Raw genomic sequence first — 20,289 nt, forward strand, 5'->3', positions numbered from 1 at the left:
CAAAGATTGTTATTGAATAAAGTGAATTTTACGACTATTAATCTAAATTCAATAAACGAAGAACACTCTGACTATAGTATGATTATTTGAACTACATATAGAGACATAAGAGTATTTCAAGTTCAAGTATATAGTCAAAATGATCTATAATACAGGGATAAGGCTGAGTACCTTATTAAATCAATTTACTAATAAAATTTTCTTTATATCACAGCATGACAAGCTCAATAGTACAATTACTCGCTTCTGAGAAATTAAACGGCGACAATTGCGAAGCTAAACACAATACTTATAATTGATGATTTAAGGTTTGTTTTAACTGAGGAATGTCCTCCAAACCCCAACTCAAATGCAAACCGAACAGTTCGGGATGCATATGACGGATGGACAAAGGCAAATGACAAAGCCCGAGTGTAAATTTTAGCCAGCATATTTGATGTTTTGGCTAAGAAACACGATGTCGTGGGTACTGCTAAAGAGATTATGGAATCTCTGAAAAGGATGTTTGGACTACCGTCCTTCTCCCTTACACATGACGCCATAAAATACATTTACAACTGCCGTATGAAATAAGGGACCTTAGTTAGAGAACATGTTAGACATGATGGTCCATTTCAATGCGGCAGAAGTAAATGGAGCTATCATTGATGAGAAGAGCCATATCAATTTTATCATGGAGTCTCCTCCGAAGAGCTTCCTACAGTTCCGTACTAATGCGATGATGAACTAGAATATAACTTAACTGTTCTTCTCAATGAGCTACAGACTTATTAGTCTCTCTTAATGAACAAGGGACAAGCAAGAGAAGCAAATGTTGCTGTCTCTAAGAAATTACTACGAGGATCGTCCTCCAAAAATAAGTCTTGTCCTTCAACTTCTAAAATGTTTCGATAAAGAAGAAGGATAAGGGAAAAAATAAGATTTTTACTGATTGCAAACGCAAGGTTCAAAATGCAGATAAAGGAATATGTTTCTATTGCAACGAAAACGGGCATTGGAAAAGAAACTGCCCAAAATACCTTGCAGAGAAGAGGTATTCATATTTGTTATGCAAAACTAGAAAACAACTTATATATATTAAAACTGAGCGAAACAAAAGCTATTTTAAATACTGTGATGTTTAAAACAGCTGAAACTCAAAATAAACAACAAAAGATTTCTCCTAATACTTATCTTTGACACTTAAGACTAGGCCACAGTAATCTCAATAGGATTGGGAGATTGGTTAAAAGATGACTTCTAAATGAGTTAGAAGACAACTCTTTACCTCCATGTGAGTCTTGTCTTGAGGGTAAAATGACTAAACGGCCTTTATTTGAAAAAGGTTATAAAGCCAAAGAAACCTTAGAACTCGTGCATACAGATCTCTGTGGTCCAATGAATGTCAAAGCACAGGAGGGTATGAATATTTCATCAGTTTTATTGATGATTATTGAAGGTATGGTTATCTTTACCTAACGCATCACAAATCCGAAACTCTTGAAAAGTTCAGAGAGTGTAAGATTGAGGTTGAGAATCTATTAAGAAAAATTATTAAAACACTTTGATCAGATTGAGGTGGAGAGTATATGGACTTTAGATTCCAGGACTATATGATAGAACATGGAATAACATCTAAATTCTCAGCCCTTGGTATACCTCTACAGAACGGTGTATTAGAAAGGAGAAATAGAACTATGTTAGACATGGTTCGGCCTATGATGAGTTTCGCTCAATTACCTGATTAATTTTGGGGATATGCAGTGGAGACTGCTGCATACATTTTAAACATGGTTCCTTCTAAGAGTATTTCAGAAACACCTTATGAGTTATGGAGAGGGCATAAAGGTAGTTTACGACACTTCAGGATTTTGGGATGCCCAGCACATGTGTAGTTGCAAAACCCCAAGAAATTAGAATGTCGTTCAAAATTATGCCTATTCGTAGGATAACCTAAAGAGACGAAAGGTGGTTTATTTTATGACCCTCAAGAAAGTAGAGTGTTTCTATCAACAAACGCTACATTCTTAGAGGAAGATCACGTAAGAAATCATCAACCTCGAAGCAAACTAGTATTAAGTGAGATTCTAAAGAAGCTATTGGTAAAACAACAAGAGTTGTTGATCAGGTTGGTCCTTCAACAAGAGTTGTTGGTGGAGCTGACACTTCTGGTCAATCACATCCTTCTCAAGAATTGAGAATGTCTCGACATAGTGGGAGGGTTATAATTCAACCCAGTCGTTACTTAGGTTTGGCAGAAACACAGGTCATCATACTTGATGATGGCGTTGAGGATCCATTGACCTATAAACAAGCAATGAATGATGAAGATAGAGATCAATGGATCAAAGCCATGAATCTTGAAATGGAGTCCATGTACTTCAACTCAATCTGGGAACTTGTAGATCAACCAGTGGGGTAAAACGTTTTGGGAATGAACTTAAAGGAAAAAAAGTAGTTTTAATTTTGTTAATTTTAGTAAGCTTTTGAAATTGAGACGTAAAAGGAAAAGGCAAAAAGAAAAGAAAAAAAAGAAATGTCAATAATTATGGTAGGAAGGAGTGGGTGTATGAGATAGCTATTTTTAGCCTTTAGAAAATGTATAAATTAATTTGTTTTCCATAGTAAAAAGCAGAGCAAAGAGCAAGAGTGTAGAGATAAAAAAAAGTACAGAGCAATAGAAAAAGGTTTTTCATAATTCTTTGTCTCTTTGTCTCTCCCCTCTTGACATCTTCTTCACAGTTTCGTGAGTGTTATTTTAACAAATTAGTATCAGAGCTAGCTTTTATTTTCAACAAATTGATATTAGAGCCGATAGCAAATATGATGGGTCAAATGCTGCTACCGCGATTAACGAAGACGAACTACGAGAATTGGAGCATCCAAATGAAAGCTCTTCTCGGTTCTCAAGACGCATAGGAGGTGGTCGAAGAAGGTTTCGAAGAACCAAAGGATACCATGGGTTATACAGCAGCGTAAAGCAAGGCGTTAAAAGAATTGCGATCAAAGGATAAGGCAACATTATACATGCTGTTCCGGGCTGTTGACGAGTTGGACTTTGAGAAGATTGCAAGGGCAACTACTTTAAAAGAAACATGGGACACTTTAAAAAAGATGTTCAAAGGAACCGACCGAGTCAAGCAAGTGCGTCTCTAAACTCTTCGTGGGGAGTTGGAGAGAATGAAAATGAAGGAGTCAGAAATGTATCTGACTAATTTACGCGCGTATAGACTAAAAATCAACTAAATCGAAACAGAGAAACGTTACCCGAGACGCGGGTTGTGGAGAAGAGTCAAAGGACCTAATGACGTTCACGGTCGATGAGCTTGCCGATTCTCTCGAGGCACACGAGCAACATATGAAGAAGAAGATGGAGACACTCGATCAAGCGCTTCAAACCAAAGCATCAATAAAGGATGAAAAGGTACTCTACTCTCAAAATATTCAAGGTAGAGGTCGAGGAAGTCGGGAGAATGGTCGAGGTGGTCAAGGCAGCAGAAATGAAGAAAATTATAAGGAGAAGAGACTATCGAGCCAAGCAAATTGACGTGGAAGAGGACGCAGTCAAGGATATAATTCCAACATCCAGTGTTACAAATGTCAAAAGTATGGCCACTATGGAAATAATTGTAACTCCGACAAATGTTATAATTGTGGCAGAATGGGTCATTATGCAAGAGATTGTCGAGCCGAGGAAAAGGTGGAAGAAACCATCAACCTAGCCTTGGATGATGCAACAAACAGAGGCATTCTCTTGATGACCCAAAATGAAAAGCTGAACACAAGAGGATACGGCGGCACGAAAGATGATGGCGATAGTTGTGAGACGGTGAAAATTGTTGGAAATGAGGTGATGCACAGCGGATGTGATGAAATCCTGATAGCGGAGACGAGAAAATCGAAGAAAGATGAAGGAGGATGAGAATGGAAGAGAAAATTGAAGAAGAAAAGAAAGAGTTAGAAATGAAGGTTGAAAGGTTAGAGAAGGAAGTTCTGAGTTGAGTGAGAGTTACTTCCATCTCAAACAGGAGAAAGAAGAGAATGGGAAGGTAATCTCTGAACTTGTGAAAAAAGTTGTAGAAGGTGTGGAGAAAGAGAATGACTTATTAATGGAGATTGATGCTCTTGTGGACGAGCTAGTGAGGGAGGAGAAAGATATACAGAAGCTGACTCAATAGAGAGACTCACTCGACGTCAACCTTAATCGAGTCCAATAGAAGGCAGTGAACTTACGACACACGATTGAGATACTCACTCGTGATAAAGTCGAAATGGAGGAAGCAAAAATGGAAGTTGAAAATGTCGTTGTGGACTTGTGAAGGGAATTGAGTAAACTAAACGAAGCTATGACGTCTGAGTCAAGCGTGGCTGAGAACGGGAGAAATGAGGAGTTGGTGTCTCAAATGAGCTGTTCTCGAGAAGTTCCAAATGAAGTCTCATAAAAAAAGAACAAGCTCAGTTTGCCACTCGAGGACAAGGAGAGGAAATTGAAGAAACCACGACTGAGCTCGAGAAAACGAAAACGGAGCAGATGGAATCATTGAATATAGCATTTAAATTTATGGGGGAGTTTTGTTGGGAATAAACTTAAATGAAAAAAAAGGTAGTTTTAATTTCGTTAATTTTGGTAAGTTTTTGAAATTGAGTCCTAAAAGTAAAAGGCCAAAATAAAAAAAAATGAAAGGCCAATAATTATCGTAGGAAAGAGTGGGTTTATAGGATAGCCATTTTTAGCCTTTAGAAAACCTATAAATTAATCTGTTTTATGATATGAATCCAACAACTGATCACGTGCATGTACCCGAAGGACCGATTACAAGAAGCAAGGTTAAGAAGATTCAAGAGGCCTATACATTGCATCTTCAAAAGCTAGCTAGTGTACCGGTTGAAACAAAGACTTTTGAGCCCAAAAATCTTTATAGCATTAGCATATCAAATCAAGAAGATTGGCTGATATTGGAAAGTAATTAGAAGACTTGCCTTTGGTAGTTGAATTACCAATTAAGGAAATTATTAATGCCTTATTTGCTTCAATTTGTATTTAATAGCATTTATTAGCATTTATTAGTGGTTAGTGGCTGAACTTTATTTTGTTAGGGTTATCTTTTGGGCCTATTTAAAGGCATGTAATACTCATGTTTGAGGGATTTTGGTTGAATACAGAAAAAAAACCTTTGTGTTTTCTTGATACCCTTTTGGTGTTATTCTTTTTCAAACCTTGCTTTAGGTTTGATGTTTAAACCGATTCATTGAATTAGTTTTGATCAAGCTAATTCTGGAGTGAATTGTCTTGGTATCTAAGAGTGATCATCATAGATTCCAAGTTCGATCTAAGAGTCATTCATCTTCTAACCAGCTCTTGGTTGGAATCAATCCGTTAAGTTAGCTTTCTCTGTGAGCGTTTTGCAAGGATTCTAGAAGGACCTCTAGCTTTGCAAAAATCAGCATTGTAGGCGCTTATCATTTTCCATGGTAAAAAGCAGAGCAAAGAGCAAAAGTGTAGAGAACAAAAAAGTACAGAGCGATAAAAAAAGGTTTTTCAGAATTCTTTGTCTACTTGTCTCTCCCCTCTCGACATCTCCTTCACAGTTTCATGAATGTTATTTTAACAAATTAGTATTAGAGCGAGCTTTTATTTTCAGCAAAACCTATTGGTTGCAAATGGATCTACAAGAGAAAACGAAACCAAACCGGTAAGGTACAGACCTTTAAAGCTCGACTTGCAGAAAAGGGTTATACCCAAAGAGAGGGGGTGGACTATGAAGAAACCTTATCTCCTGTTGCTATGCTTAAATCAATTAGAATACTCTTGTCCATTGCCACATTTTATGATTATGAAATTTGGCAAATGGGTGTTAGGACAACCTTTCTAATCGGCAATCTTGAGGAGAGTATCTATATGGCTCAACCAGAGGGGTTCATTGAACAGGATCACGAGCAAAAGGTTTGCAAGCTTAAAAGACCCATTTATGGGTTGAAGCAAGCATCTCGATCCTGGAATATAAAGTTTGATACTGCGATCAAATCTTATGGCTTTAAACAGAATGTGGACGAACCTTGTGTTTACAAGAAGATAGTCAACTCTACAGTAGTTTTCCTGGTGTTGTATGTTGACGATATCCTACTCATTGGGAATAATGTAGGTTTTCTTACTGACATTAAGCATTGGCTTGCGACACAATTTCAAATGAAAGATTTGGGAGAGGCTCACTTTGTTCTTGGAATCCAAATTGTTCGGAATCGCAAGAATAAAACATTGGTATTGTCTCAGGCATCGTACATCGACAAAATATTAATTGGATATAAGATGCAGGACTCCAAGAAATGATTATTACCTTTCAGGCACGGAGTTCATTTGTCGAAGGAACAAAGTCCTAAGACACCTCAAGAAGTTGAGGATATGAGACATATTCCCTATGCATCAACAGTTTTTAGTCTGATGTATGCCATGCTATTTACCCGACCCGACATATGCTATGCTGTGAGAATTGTCAGTAGATATCAGTCCAATCCGGGACGTGCTTATTGGATTGCTGTTAAGAATATCCTCAAGTATCTTAGGAGAACGAGGGACTGTATGCTAATGTACGGCACTAGGGATCTGATCCTTACAAGGTACATTGACTCAGATTTTCAGACCAATATAGATTCGAGGAAATCGACATCAGGATCTGTCTTCACTCTAAACGGAGGAGCAATAATACGGAGAAGCATAAAGCAAGGTTGCATTGCTGATTCCACCATAGAGGCTGAGTATGTTGTTGTTTGCGAAGCAACGGAAGAATCTGTATGTCTTAGGAAGTTCTTAACTGATTTGGAAGTCGTTCCAAATATGTATCTGCCTGTCACTCTTTATTGTGATAACAGTGGAGTAGTTGCAAATTCTAAAGAACCAAGAAGCCATAAGCGAGGAAAACATATTGAGCGCAAATATCATCTCATAAGGAGATTGTGCAACGAGAAGATGTGATCGTCACACAGATAGCTTCAAAGCACAACATTGCTGATCCATTTACAAAGCTCCTCACGGCTAAAGTGTTTGAAGGGAACCTAGTGAGTCTAGGACTACGAGTTATGTAATCTAGGGCAAGTGGGAGAAAAGGCATGAGTATGTGATGCCCTAATTTATTGTATTTATGTCTTTCTCTCTACTCAACATTATAAAACCCCACTTGAGTTTTAGTCCAAGTGGGAGTTTGTTGGGTTTTATGTCATAAAACTCATAGTTTTGTAAACACAAACTTATTCTATTTTTAATAAAGTTATTATTGATGTTTATTCAGCAAAGATCATTATTGAATAAAGTGAATTTTACAATCATTATTCTAAATCCAATAAACTAAAAATACTCTGGCTATATTATGATTACTTGAACTATATGTAGAGACATAAGAGTGGATAAAGTTCAAGTATATAGTCAAAATGATCTATAGTACAGGGATAGGGTTGAGTACCTTATCCTGGGGACACTATGGATGCGGCCCACTTTTGTATATGACATAAACAATGTGATCACTAAATTGTACATATAGAGACATGTGAGTGGGGGTGTCCTATGCAATGAGTATTGCATAAGATCGGACCATGAAGAAAATCACTCTCACTTTATAATGTCGTTTACTGTTGAGACTGATTTTTTTTTTCATTCGACGACCTAGGTAACTCGATCTTAATCCTGAGCTAACCATGAACTCTTATTTATTCAGAATTATCCTTAGATTTGCATGGGTGAGAGTGGTCGAGTTTACCGACTCAATAAGCCTCTAATTTCAGGGGTAGACTGGGTAAATAGCTGGGGACATAGGGTGCAAGATGGAATTCACTCCTACCCACTTTTAGGGATAGTAGAGAGGTTGTTCCCTTTAGTACTGACTCCAGGTCTTGAACAAGGGGCCTCCCCCTCTCATTGGTTTGAGAGTGATTTGGTTTACTAGTTGAACCACAAACCAATTGTTCATTAGAGGATCAGTGGAACATAAGGAACAAGAAGTAACTTCAGGAGTAAAACAGTAAATTGACCTAGCTCTAGTTACAAACAACCTGTGAAGGATCGACTTACTAATCATGGTTATATCAAATGGACAGAAACATAGGTATAGTGAGGGGAGTGCAACTACTAAGCTATAGTGGAGTGTCCTAGTAGTTAACGAATGTTGGTTAACAAGGTTAATGAGTTTAGTCGGTTAATCTCGGATCATTGAAGCCCATGATCTATAGGTCCATTGGGTACCCCTGCTAGCTCATATCGGACTAAACCATAGAACAGTGTGACGAGTGAGTTCGAAGTGTTCGAATTCAAATTAAGGAATATGCGCTAAATATATACGATATGTTTAGCCTGATTTATTTAGGAGAATTGTTACTGTTTTCTCCCCTATAAATACTCCTAAGATGTATAAATTCACACGAACAAAGAGAATGGAAAAACACAGTGTTTAAGGTTTTTTTGTTCCAAGAAACTCTCCCCTCAAGTTGTTCTTTATACTTCATTTATTTGTTTCAATATATTTCAATCGAGGAAGTCGTATCCAACAAAGAACAAAGATGACATATGTTTAATTTTAATTTATCGATAGATTGCACCATATTGTGCATCTAAATGGGCAGTCAATGGGTTAAGCAAATCTATAGCAAAAGAATTGCCGGAAGGAATAGCAGTTATGGTCTTAGATCCAGGCCTCATAAACACAGACATGCTCGTTTCATTTTCTAGTAGTTCAGCTTCAAACTATCTAACACCTGAACGTTGGTATGGATATCATCAAATCATATATTCAATACTGAAATTGTTATATAAATATATCCTTTTGTGTGTACTTATATATTCATTTTTCATTGTAATAAGGGCTATAAAAGCAGCGACATTGATCTTGATCTCACTGCATCAGACAATGGAGCTTCCTTCACAGTCAAGGATCCAACCGAGTTGTCCATTCCATAATTTTCCTTTTATTAGTACAATCCTCTCGATTTCAATGCCCTTAGGAGGATAATTAATTTGGTAAATGGGTAGAATAAATAAGACTTATGAATGTATAAATGAGTAGAATGTAAATTGAAATGAAATGGACTAAAACCAGTTGTATCTCATTCAAATTTTTATCTTATGAAAAGTATTTTAAAAAATCTCTTTCATTATAACAGTCTTAACTAATTTAGAATCGTATCCCCTTTAGTAATTTGATTAATTTTTTTTAAAGATTTTGTCACGACCTATCATGTCCTAATTTTCAAGGCTTTGAAAACACAGACCTTAACTATAGACCATATCAAAGTAAACATGTGAAAATGTGAAATGAAAGTAGTGAAAATATGGTAAAATTTTGCGAGAATTAAAGTCATACAACATTTTTGTAAAAACCAATACAAAATGTTCTAAACAAGTGTTGTTTAAGTTATTTACAAACGAGGGAACGAAAACAAGATACAAAATATATGCAACGACAACCCAAGAAAATATAAACAACATCGACACCCGAGGTTGACACTCCTCTATGACCGTAGAAATCTCAAGCACTGTCTCACCTTGACCAATAGATTAATTACCTTAGGATCGTGAGAGATGATATAGGGTTTGACCCTAGTGCTTCAAGATTAAGAAAAAATCAATGAGTCAGATTAGAGTATTTTGGAGCCGAAAGTCTGCGTTAAACCACTTAGTCGTCTTAGGATCCCAATTCCTCCTTAGCACCCATAGAATATAAGATGACGATTAGAATATGAGTTCCTTGCTTTCGGTTATCGATAGGAATATCTCCCTAAGAAGCATGTATGAGTGAATCAAGTTAAGATTAGGCACTACAACTAAAGCGGTTTACACATTGACCTAGGTTAGTGTGTTTCTTGTAGACCATGCATCCTAGGATTGTGAGCGGTGATCAAAAGTTTAGACCGGTGTGCACCCAGAGATTAGATTAGCCTCCAGGAGCTAACCTTGAGTAACTCAAAACACGAGATGAGATTTAAACCACCTTGACACCCCTAAAAACCTAATAGACTTTCACGACAAAGATAACTAAGAAAGCTTAACTGACCCTATAGCAACATGACGGTATAACCAGAATCTCCACATCTTATCCCTTCTAGTACACACTTAACGCATGACCTACCTAACGGTAGTAGTATAAGTACTATTGAGCCAGGCCTAGGCTAGATAGTGTAGTGTGTCAAGGCAATTTAGGTCTCATTATCGTGTGTGGAAACTGTCAGGGGTCTTCTTAATAGGACCTTTGTGTTGTAAGCTTGTCTTGAGATGGGGCAAAGGACCTTACAGATAGCCTATTAGTTGGTCGACAAATGGGGTTACTCCCCTCTTTTTAGAGTGTCTCAATGGCCATATGGAACGATTGCCAGCTAACCTTTCATGGATAATGACGATGTTCATACTAGCTAAATGCCATGCTATCTAACACATTTTTTCCAAGTCTAAGAAAAGAAAAGTAGTTCACCCTAGAGATGAAATTGGTAACCAGTAGATTCGTGACGCCAAAAACATGTGAACCACCTCCATTGAACCTAGAGTGGGCCCATGAGTAACTAGATAACCGCTCAGACACTTTCAAGTACCCTAATGCTCAGATATAAGTAGAGGTTAGGCTCAAACTTTCAGGTACCTAATGTACATCTACCAGGTTATTTTCAGAGTTTTCACTCACTTGCTTTACTTCTCTTTAAATCTGTTCTCTCTCTCTATTCTTTTCTTCCATAATTAGTTCTATTTTAGGGATTACATACTCTCTAATTAATTAGAAGTGGCCGAATGAATATGCTAAAAATTTAATAAAACCTTACAATTTTAAAACAAGAAATACAAATAACAACATGGTCAAAACAAAAAGTTAACATAAATCCTAGTATGAAAATAGAAAACCTATACTATCAATGAACTACTCAGAAAAAACAATGCAAACTACTCTCCTATCTTAGTTTAGCTTCTATGGTCATTCCAGCATTGTCGTCATTCATGTATGGACGCTTTACCTTTATCTAAACTATAAAGGTAGCACGTGACTTAAGTATTTTAAAAAATATTAATTTAGTAACCTCACTGTTAGGGGCAAGTAATGCAAGCACACACATACATGAAGGGGTCTATCCTTTAAAACAACAACATGGTTTTGAGCTCTTTTCAGTCCGGGTAAGATTGGATGTGTGGTACTTCCCCGCACACGGCTCACGTACGAACATATGGACCCACCAGGCAGGCTCATATACATATCTCTTGAGTTTGGCTCGTCAAGCTAAACGCATTGATGCGTCGCTAGACACCATGGAGTAAAAGGCCCACATGATATTATGACGAACATAGATATCGAAGGTACGAGTCTATACTGACATAACATAATGGGAAAGTATTTCGATACACATGACATACAAATGCATAAGGTCCCCATGACTTAAAATCATAGAATATAATAAGAATAATTTGGTTCTTCTTTTCATTCATGGCATAGTACACATATGAGTCATGTATACGTAGTACTGATCATGGCTTTTAACATGCATCACCATTAAATCTGTATGACTTATATCGTGACTTTACATGGCGTAATAGAACATCACATACATTTATAACATGACATAACATGACATAACATTTCATATTGTACATATCATGTGGCATAATAGAACATCACATACATTTATAACATAACATCATAGGTCATCACATAACATACATAGCATAGCGTAACATTTCTAATTATGATGCATGTTGGGATCACGAGGCATGTATCACTGTACATCATACAATTCTTCCAACCAGTCTAAGACTGTCCTTCAGCATTTGTTTCAACCTAGGTGAACCCATGACATGACATTTTTACTTACATGTTTGGCCTTCGTTGCAGTCCCTAAATATTTAAAACTAGTCTAAGATTGTCCTTCAGCATTTGTTTCAACCTAGGTGGACCCATGACATCATATTAGAAATATTTTAACGAGTTTCACTTACTTAATTCTCAAATAATTTTCGAATTCTAGCTCAAAATAGTTTAAATTGAGCAATTGGGGATTATACTGACCTTATATTTGTGCAATAAGGCCAAAATCAGCTCTAAAAGTGATAGACAACCCTAATTCTCAGCTCAACGATCCATGCTTATGTTGAAGTAAGAACCCTTGAATCAAATAAATTAATACCTCCTTATAGAAAATTCGGATCAACCAAGAGATAAGGCTAGAATTAGATTACCTCTCATGAGTCACTCCATAAACGAGCGTGATCAAGGTTTAATTGAATGACTCATATGCAATTTACTACAATAATTGCTTCAAACTTAGAAATGACAAGAATGATGTTCAAATTTCTAAGGGTACTTGTAGTCTCTTCGCAAAACAAACTCCCAACTCTTCAAATACTCACTAGATAAAATAGTGGCCATAATTTACTCCCCCTCCTTTAAATCTCCAAACAAACAAAAAAAATAAAAAAAGTTATAGCCACTTTGACCGGTAACTTCCCACTTTTGCCCACTACAACAAATTATGTAATTAAAATAATAAATAAAGTTTTCTAACAAATTAAAGTGCAATTTATAGCAACTACATTTGCTACTTCAACCATGCAAATATTCACTTCTGAATCTCTATGGTTCTTCCTCAATTGAATCAGCTTGTAACACATGAAATAATGGTTAAACCGATCCTATCTAATTTTGTAAATGAAGAATGAATGCTTGCTGAATCTTCTTAGCCTTAGATCGTGTAATAGATCCAGTTGGAACATTTGGAACACCGTGATCCTTATCATCTTCCCCATCTTCAAAAGGATTTGTTCTCAAATCAGAAAAATCCTCACCTACATCAAAAGGATTCAAGTCAAATGTACTGAAAATCCTTGGAGTAGATAAATTTTATAGCCAATGTTATTAATTCTTTCAAAAACTTAAAAGGTCCTCCCCTCTTGGATGTAACTTTGTCTTCCTTTGAGATGGAAATCGCTCCTTGCGAAAATGTATCCAAACCCAGTCACCAGGTTGAAAAATGATTTCTTCTTTGTTACTTCTTGAAGCAACTTTAAAATTTTGTTTCTCAATTCTCTTCTTCATCTCTCTATGCAATGTTTTGATCAAATCTGCCTTACTTGTGGTTGCTTCACTCACAACAATATTAAAAGGAATACGAAGCAAATCAAGAGGCGTAAGTGGATTAAATCCACAAACAACTTCCAAAGGAGCCCAATAAGTGGTACTATGAATTACTCTATTATATGCAAACCTTACAAATGACAAAGATTCGTCCCAAAACATTTCGCTTATACTTGCTTTAATTCATGAGATTCCTTCCTAATTATGATTTTTTTTTTCTTTCTATGGATTTTCAAGTATATTCCTATGGGTTAAAGTTAATTTTTCATAAACTATTCAAATTAGACCATCCACCATTTTAAGATATTGAATATGATGTCAATATAAGTATAGCTTAACTAGTTTAGAAATATGTTTTATTAGTTTAGAAATATGTTTTATTCTGGAGAGATTAGATGTTCGTTCGAATCTCCCAATCTTAAAGTAAACAAAAAAAAAAAAAAAAAAAAATGATGAGTTATATTGGATAAGAGGAGACGTAGACAATAAAGACACTTAAAGTGATGATCTTCAAGAGTTGATACTTATCATGTTATATCATTTTCATTGCCCCCAAACTTCTCCGTGCAAACAAATGTTTCGAGAAAATGGAAGTGATTGATCTTCATACGTTAAATGCTTATCTTGTTATATCGTTTTACAAATATTCTATATGCAAACAAATGTGCCTTATTGTTTGATTTATATTGCAATAGGCATCCATGTGATTTTTTTTTTTAAGAAAGTTAAAAAGAATTTATTCCTTCCCCTTTCAAAATTACAAATTGAGGCTTTAAATTTTTTTATTTTATTAAAACTTACAAATTTACCAAACACAATATTGAAAGATTAGGTTTCATTAGATAATAAATAAATAAATAAATAAATAATAAAATAATAAGTTTATATTTAATACATCAATTAACTTCAAGAAGCTGATAGACATAAAAATGAAAGTTTCCGACCCTATTAAATACTTTTAAAAATTCAAAAGCCAAATAAACACGAGATTAGAGTATAAACTTATAATTTAACTGCTTTTTTTTTTCTTTTCTTTTCCTTGTACTCTCTAGCTTATTCAAATTTAATTTGTTCTCCTATCACTAAGATACCTAAGAAATTTACTAATTTTTTTTAAGATGCAAAGAGTCATACATTGATTAAGAAAGGATGAGATCTATGATATATATGATACGAAATAGCCCAAGCTATCTTAAACTACATCAAGTGACCTTTAGATTACTCTGGGATAGGTTACAAATTTTAGGTTAGCTTATTAGAATATTAATTCTCATATTTAGGGAGGTTTTATTGTATTTTTTAGTTTTAGAGAATAATTTTTAAAGTTTTAAGTTACAATTAGCTAGAGATGGTTATAAGTATTATAGACATAAGATTTACAACATTTCAATTGACCTTAGGTTAAGCCATAAACTAGTTTCTTTACATTTCTTGTATTTAGATAATTCAAATTAGAAACAACTTTCTTTTTTACGATTGATTTTAATCATCAAGTTTTCCTTATCGTTTTGGAGTTCTTGGATATTTGAGATTTCAAAGTTTTGTTCAAGGTTTTTAATTCAAATTTCAAGAGTTTCATATCAATATATGTAACCACCCAACTTTCTAAGATATCTATCTATGGTTATTACTAAAAGATAACTATTTAGAACAAGATAATTATCTCTATTGGTATGAAATTTTGAAGTGGTTCTAAAAACAAAGCAATGAGGGCATATGTCGAAAGTGAATCATATATGCCATTGTAGAAATACGTAGATTCTCCGTGGTTCTTATCAATTGGTATCATAGTCATAGTTAGCTCCATCGGTAATATGCTGAGATTTTGAACAAAATAAGCTAGCTTTGTGAGTTAGTCCCAAGATTGGACTTAAAAGAAAGAAAAAGGAAAAAAAAAAGAAAAAAAAAAAGGTGCTTTAGATACCATAAATAAATAGATCTATCGAGTAATATGTATTTGATATAAAGAGCAAGAAGGCGTGTGGGGCAATTTTCATTTGCGTAATCAATAGGCAAGCTACGTGGTCCTCCTTCCCTTTTATTTTCATCCACAAATCTGTAGATAATGGTTCAAGGATCCTTATAATATAGCTTATTCACAGAACCATATTTAGACTTTCATCTATCTTTCTGGAATAGTCTCAAGCAACCTTCATGGCCTCGACCTTGAGCAAATCCTCGAGAATACCCACAAACCCTTCAAGGATTGTGTTGATAACTGGCGTGAGTAAAGGTTTGGGGAGAGCCCTAGCCTTGGAGTTAGCTAACCGTGGTCACACCATAATTGGCTGTTCACGTGACCAACCTAAACTTGATTCCCTTCGTCAGCAACTTTCTTCTAATAACCACTTGCTCTTCAATGCTAACGTGGTAAGCAAATGCTCTAACCCCACGTCCTAAGTTCTTAGAAAAGTGACTGAAAAGGTTTGTTTTGCAGAGATCAAACGATAGTGTTGAAGAGCTAGCAAGAGCGGTTGTCCAAAACAAACTTGTACCCGATATCATTGGTATTCCTCTCCATTTTTTCATATAATTTCTTACTTGAACCAATTTTTGAGAAACTAAACACTTTTTTCTTGATTATTGACAGTGAATAATGCAGGTGTTGCTAATAGAATTGGGAATGCATGGGAGGTAGAGGTCGAAGAATTTGATAATGTTATAGATACCAATGTGAAAGGGATAGCAAACGTTTTGCGCCATTTCATTCCTCTTATGATTCCAAACAAGCATGGAATAATCATCAACATGTCTTCAATAGCGGGAAGAACTGGAATTGCACATGTATGTCATTTATATTTAAAGTTTTATGGAAAGATTATTAGTCAATAAGGTTGACTTAGTAAAATAATTATGAATTTAAGATTGAGAAATGGTTAGTGATTTATTTGGGAGAATTGTTAGTAGTTTTTAGATGGGGAGAAATTTAGGAAAATAGTTAATGATTTATTTTTAGGAGAATTGTTGGTAGTTTTATCTTGAGGAAAGTTAAATTTGTTAGTATATTCTATCAATACTCACGAGATGCATGCTCTGTTCATTCACAACAACCAATAGAATTGAAAGGTCCTTTGTTCTAAGAAACTCTCTCCTCAGGTTGTTCTTTCTGTTTCATTTATTTGTTTCGGTATATTTTAATGGTGGGTCATATCCAACATTTGGTATTAGAGTTAGGAAGTGAAAACAAATGCCGTCACCTTACAAAGTTGCCGGAGGAGATATGACGATCATAAAAAGCAGAAAGTAAGGGAATGTAACACTCCTATACCCGTTACTCATGAAGAGTAACTACGCAACATGGTCGATAAAGATGTGTGTTAACTTATAGGGACAAGACGTGTGGGATGCCATGGAGCATGGTGATGACGTTGATGAGCGTAAGGATAGGATGACTCTTGCCGCCATCTACCAAGTAGTCCTGGAGGATATCTTTCTCATGTTGGCAGAGAAGGACTCGTCAAAGGAAGCATGGGAGACGCTGCAAACAATGCATGTGGGAGTGAAACGTGTCAAGGAAGCAAAGGTGCAAACCTTGAAAAGTGAGTTCGAGGCTATCTGCATGAAGGATGGTGAATCAGCAGACTCCTTTACTATGAAGTTTTCGACGATCGTCATCCATTCATTAGGCGACAAGGTGGAGGAGATCTCCATCGTCAAGAAGTTCCTTGAAGTTATTCTCCCGAGATTCATGCAGATTGTTAGCTCTATCGAGAGTTTAACGACCTCAAGAATATGACGGTTGAGGAGGTCGTTAATCATCTTAAGGTCCATGAGGAGAGATATCGTTGCTACAAAAACAAAGGAGAGGAGAAATTCCTCTTACTCACACATGAGGAGTTGCTCGCATGGACGAAAAAGAAAGATGTAATTGACTCTTATTTTTAGGTACAAGGGGACATGACAGCTATAACAAGGAAAATAAAGGTCATGGACGTGCTCGTGGACATGGCCGCAGACGTGGTAACAAAGGAGGTCATGACAATACCTCACAAATCCATGACAATGCCAACCCTGGAAGGACAAGAGCATGATCAAGTGTTACTCTTGTGGAAAATATAGGCATTATGCGGTAGAGGGCCGCAACAGGGAGCACGAGGAGGAGGTAAACCTCACATTCACGGATGATGAAGAGCCCGCATTAATGTTGGCCAAGACAATGCCCAACTTGTTGATGCTCAATAAAGAGAAGGGAAGAAGAAGACCAAATGGAGACTAACATGTGGTACCTGGACAACGGAGTGAGCAACTACATCACTAGAGGCAAAGCAAAGTTCAAGGAGCTTGATGAGAAATTCATTGGAAACATGAAGTTTTGCGATGCATCAATTGTACCGATCAAAGGCAAAGGATCCATCTTGTTCTAACGTAAGAATGACGATCAACGTCTATTGACCAAGGTATATTACATCTCGAGTTTGAAGAGCATAGTATTAGTCTTGGTCAAATGATAGAAGAAAGTAGCAGAGTGGAGTTAGTTGGCTTGTTCTCAAGTGGAGTAAGTTGGCTTGTTCCTCAAGATATTCGATAGAAATGGAGCCTTGTTGATGAAGGTAAAACAGTTGAAGAATCGCCTGTATAAGATACTATTCGAAGACCATCAACATCTTCTAAAAGTATCTATTAGCATTTGTAGTGAGAAAGGGAAGAAGAAATCAATGGGTCTGGAGAAAAAGGAATCGAAAAAACAAAGCCAACAAAAAACTAGAGGCTACTTCATTAGCAAAGAGTATGTTTCATCAAACTTGTCATCTCAACCAAAGAAGCAAACAAGGTTAAAAAACAAAGGAATACCTTACAAGATAATGAAGTTCGTATGCAAAAGAGAGAAACAGAAGAAATTGCATGTTCAGGAATTATAATTTCTTACGAAGAAGATGGAGTTGATAAGGGATTAAACAACGTTAATACTATGGAGCAACGTGCAGATACTCTCACAAAGGCCCCAATAACGATTAAGCTTTCGAGATATGCTGAGTTACTCAAAGTAAAGAATCTCAAGCTAAGTGAAGTGGAGAACGTGAGTCAATAACTTGAATTAATACAATTAGTTATTACTCGAGTAAATTTAGGAAAATGGTAACTGATTTAGTTAAGAGAATTGTTATAGTTGCCATCTGCGAGAAGGTTTAGGAAAATAGTTGAGGGAATTGTTAGTGGGTTTAACTTAAATAAAAGTTATTAGGGCTTTCTACTTTCTAAATACCTTCAAATGTATGCACTATTCACAATCACAAGGTTGTTCTTTTTGCTTCATTATATTTCAATAGAATCGAGTAGTCATATCCAACAAAGATGACACATGTTTAATTTTACTGTATCGACAGATTGCACCATATTGTGCATCTAAATGGGCAGTTGAGGGGTTAAGCAAATCTATAGCAAAAGAATTGCCGGAAGGAATGGCAGTTGTGGCCTTAGATCCAGGCACCATAAACACAGACATGCTCGTTTCAGTTGTTGGCAGTGCAGCTTCAAAATATCTACCACCTAAACGTTGGTATGGATATCATCAAATCATATATAAATATATCCTTTTGTGTGAACTTATACATTTTTTTTTTTTTATTGTAATAAGGGCTATAAAAGCAGCGACAATGATTCTTGATATCACTACATCAGACAATGGAGCATCCCTCACAGTTAAGGATCCAACCGAGTTGTCCAACCCATAATTTCTATGCCCTTGGATGATAATTAATTTGGTAAGCATCACAGATAGAATGTTTAGATATTAGATAAATAAGAGTGATGAATGTATATGATCGCTTGTGGATGTATATAATAAAATAATGTAAAATTCACCAGAATAAGTGCAAGTAATAAGTAAATTATCGATTCCACAGGAAACCTATCTTTTTGGTTAATTTTATCGCTGGAAATTAAATGAGTTTTTGGGTAACATTCAAATGGGTGTTGGAGATTTTCACTATTTAAACAAAACTAAAACGAGTGCCACTGTCGAAAAACATAAAATGATGAGAAAATCAACTATAATGAGGAAGGTTCGGCTAAGAGAGATTAAATAGATAAGTTGTTGAGTTTTGTGGTAGATTCTAGTTTCTTTTAATAGATTATCAAGCCCGCTTCGAGGGGTCATGAATGGTGATTATTCCATAATCGTTGTAATTTCTATTAACAAGGCTCTAGGAAAAGAATTATTCATAACCCTTCTATTACCCTTCAAGTCTCCTTGCTATGGAACTAGAGTATTAAAGAGGATTTCATTGCTCCCTCTCTTCTCCCGAATAAGAGAACAACTATGTATGTAAAGTAGCTAATTAAACATACATGTAAATCTTTAACAAACTATATAAAACTCTTTAATAAACTAAAATCATACCGTCAACATACTTAAACTATATAAAACTCTCTCGCCTCCCCTATTAAGTTTAGCCCTCCATACAAACTGAATTAAACCGAGGAATCCGCATCTTCATCATATAAAATTGATGGAATAAGGAAAGAGAATAAGGAAATAGAGAGTTATCTCGGTTTGTTACCGTTCGTCAATGGAATTTCCTTTCTCTTGAGCTCTCACGTCCACCTCTTTTCCCTAATCAATCCTTGTTGGACTTCTTTTCCTTCTGCTGTCAACAGCTGCTGGATTAGGGTTTTCTTCTTCTTCTCTAGTTTCACAGTAGTTCACTGCATAAGAGGTTGCTGCTCGGTAATTCGATTTTCTCCCCAAAGTGTGGCTCCTCTCCTCTTAGTATTCCTTTTCGTTTTATATTGAGCATGGGTTCCCCTTTAGGGCTGAAAAGAAATAAGTAGTCCACATAGTATGTTCCTCATTGGATAGTCAATGACCCATTTGGACTGATGATGTAGATTTAAAATTTCCATGTCATCTCTCATTTGTTTCCAAATGTGCTACTTCCACATAGTTTAACATAAATGTCTAAAATTTTACCATATAACTCAATTAAATATACAATTAAGATCGATTTATGCCAAATCATATTTTTTTTTTTTATGTTAGACAGCAATAAACGATTTCATGCTCACTAAGTAGAATAAATGGAGTAATAAATGAGAAAATGGTGAATAAGAGTGCAATATTAACTACGAAAAAGACTTGATATATCAGTATAAATGTGTAGAATGTAAATTTACTGATGGGTCAGTTGTAATTTGTGAGATCTTGCAGGATGTGTAGATATATTTAGTTGTATTTATGATGCGTTGAATAAATTAATTGATTAAAGAGTTAATTGTAATGACC

General features: G+C 35.7%; 1 protein-coding gene across 4 annotated transcripts; it reads left to right on the forward strand.

Moving 5' to 3' along the window:
* Positions 1-15,126: 15,126 nt before the first annotated feature.
* LOC111784531 (NADPH-dependent pterin aldehyde reductase) lies at positions 15,127-18,914 on the forward strand. Of its 4 annotated transcripts, none has more exons than XM_087122644.1 (5): positions 15,152-15,437; positions 15,505-15,574; positions 15,658-15,851; positions 18,392-18,560; positions 18,643-18,914. In XM_087122644.1, exons 1-5 carry the CDS (start codon positions 15,222-15,224, stop codon positions 18,648-18,650), a joined length of 657 nt encoding a protein of 218 aa, XP_086978770.1. In that variant the 5' UTR covers positions 15,152-15,221; the 3' UTR covers positions 18,651-18,914. The 4 variants fall into 4 exon arrangements, with proteins under 4 accessions (XP_023520969.2, XP_023520968.2, XP_086978770.1 ...); XM_023665202.2 differs by having other exon boundaries at positions 15,155-15,437; positions 18,392-18,564; XM_023665201.2 differs by lacking the exons at positions 18,392-18,560; positions 18,643-18,914 and adding an exon at positions 16,396-17,870 and having other exon boundaries at positions 15,127-15,437; positions 15,670-15,851.
* The last annotated feature ends 1,375 nt before the right edge of the window (positions 18,915-20,289 follow it).

This window comes from Cucurbita pepo, chromosome 1 (assembly GCF_057944985.1).
Source record: "Cucurbita pepo subsp. pepo isolate OVF chromosome 1, ASM5794498v1, whole genome shotgun sequence".
Taxonomy (NCBI): Eukaryota; Viridiplantae; Streptophyta; class Magnoliopsida; order Cucurbitales; family Cucurbitaceae; genus Cucurbita; species Cucurbita pepo.

Coding starts and splice junctions, on each gene's coding strand:
- LOC111784531 (XM_023665200.2), top strand. CDS start 15,222: ATGGCCTCGACCTTGAGCAAATCCTCGAGAATACCCACAAACCCTTCA. Junction 15,575..15,657: donor ACTTGTACCCGATATCATTG/GTATTCCTCTCC, acceptor GATTATTGACAG/TGAATAATGCAGGTGTTGCT. Junction 15,852..16,395: donor GAAGAACTGGAATTGCACAT/GTATGTCATTTA, acceptor GTTAACTTATAG/GGACAAGACGTGTGGGATGC.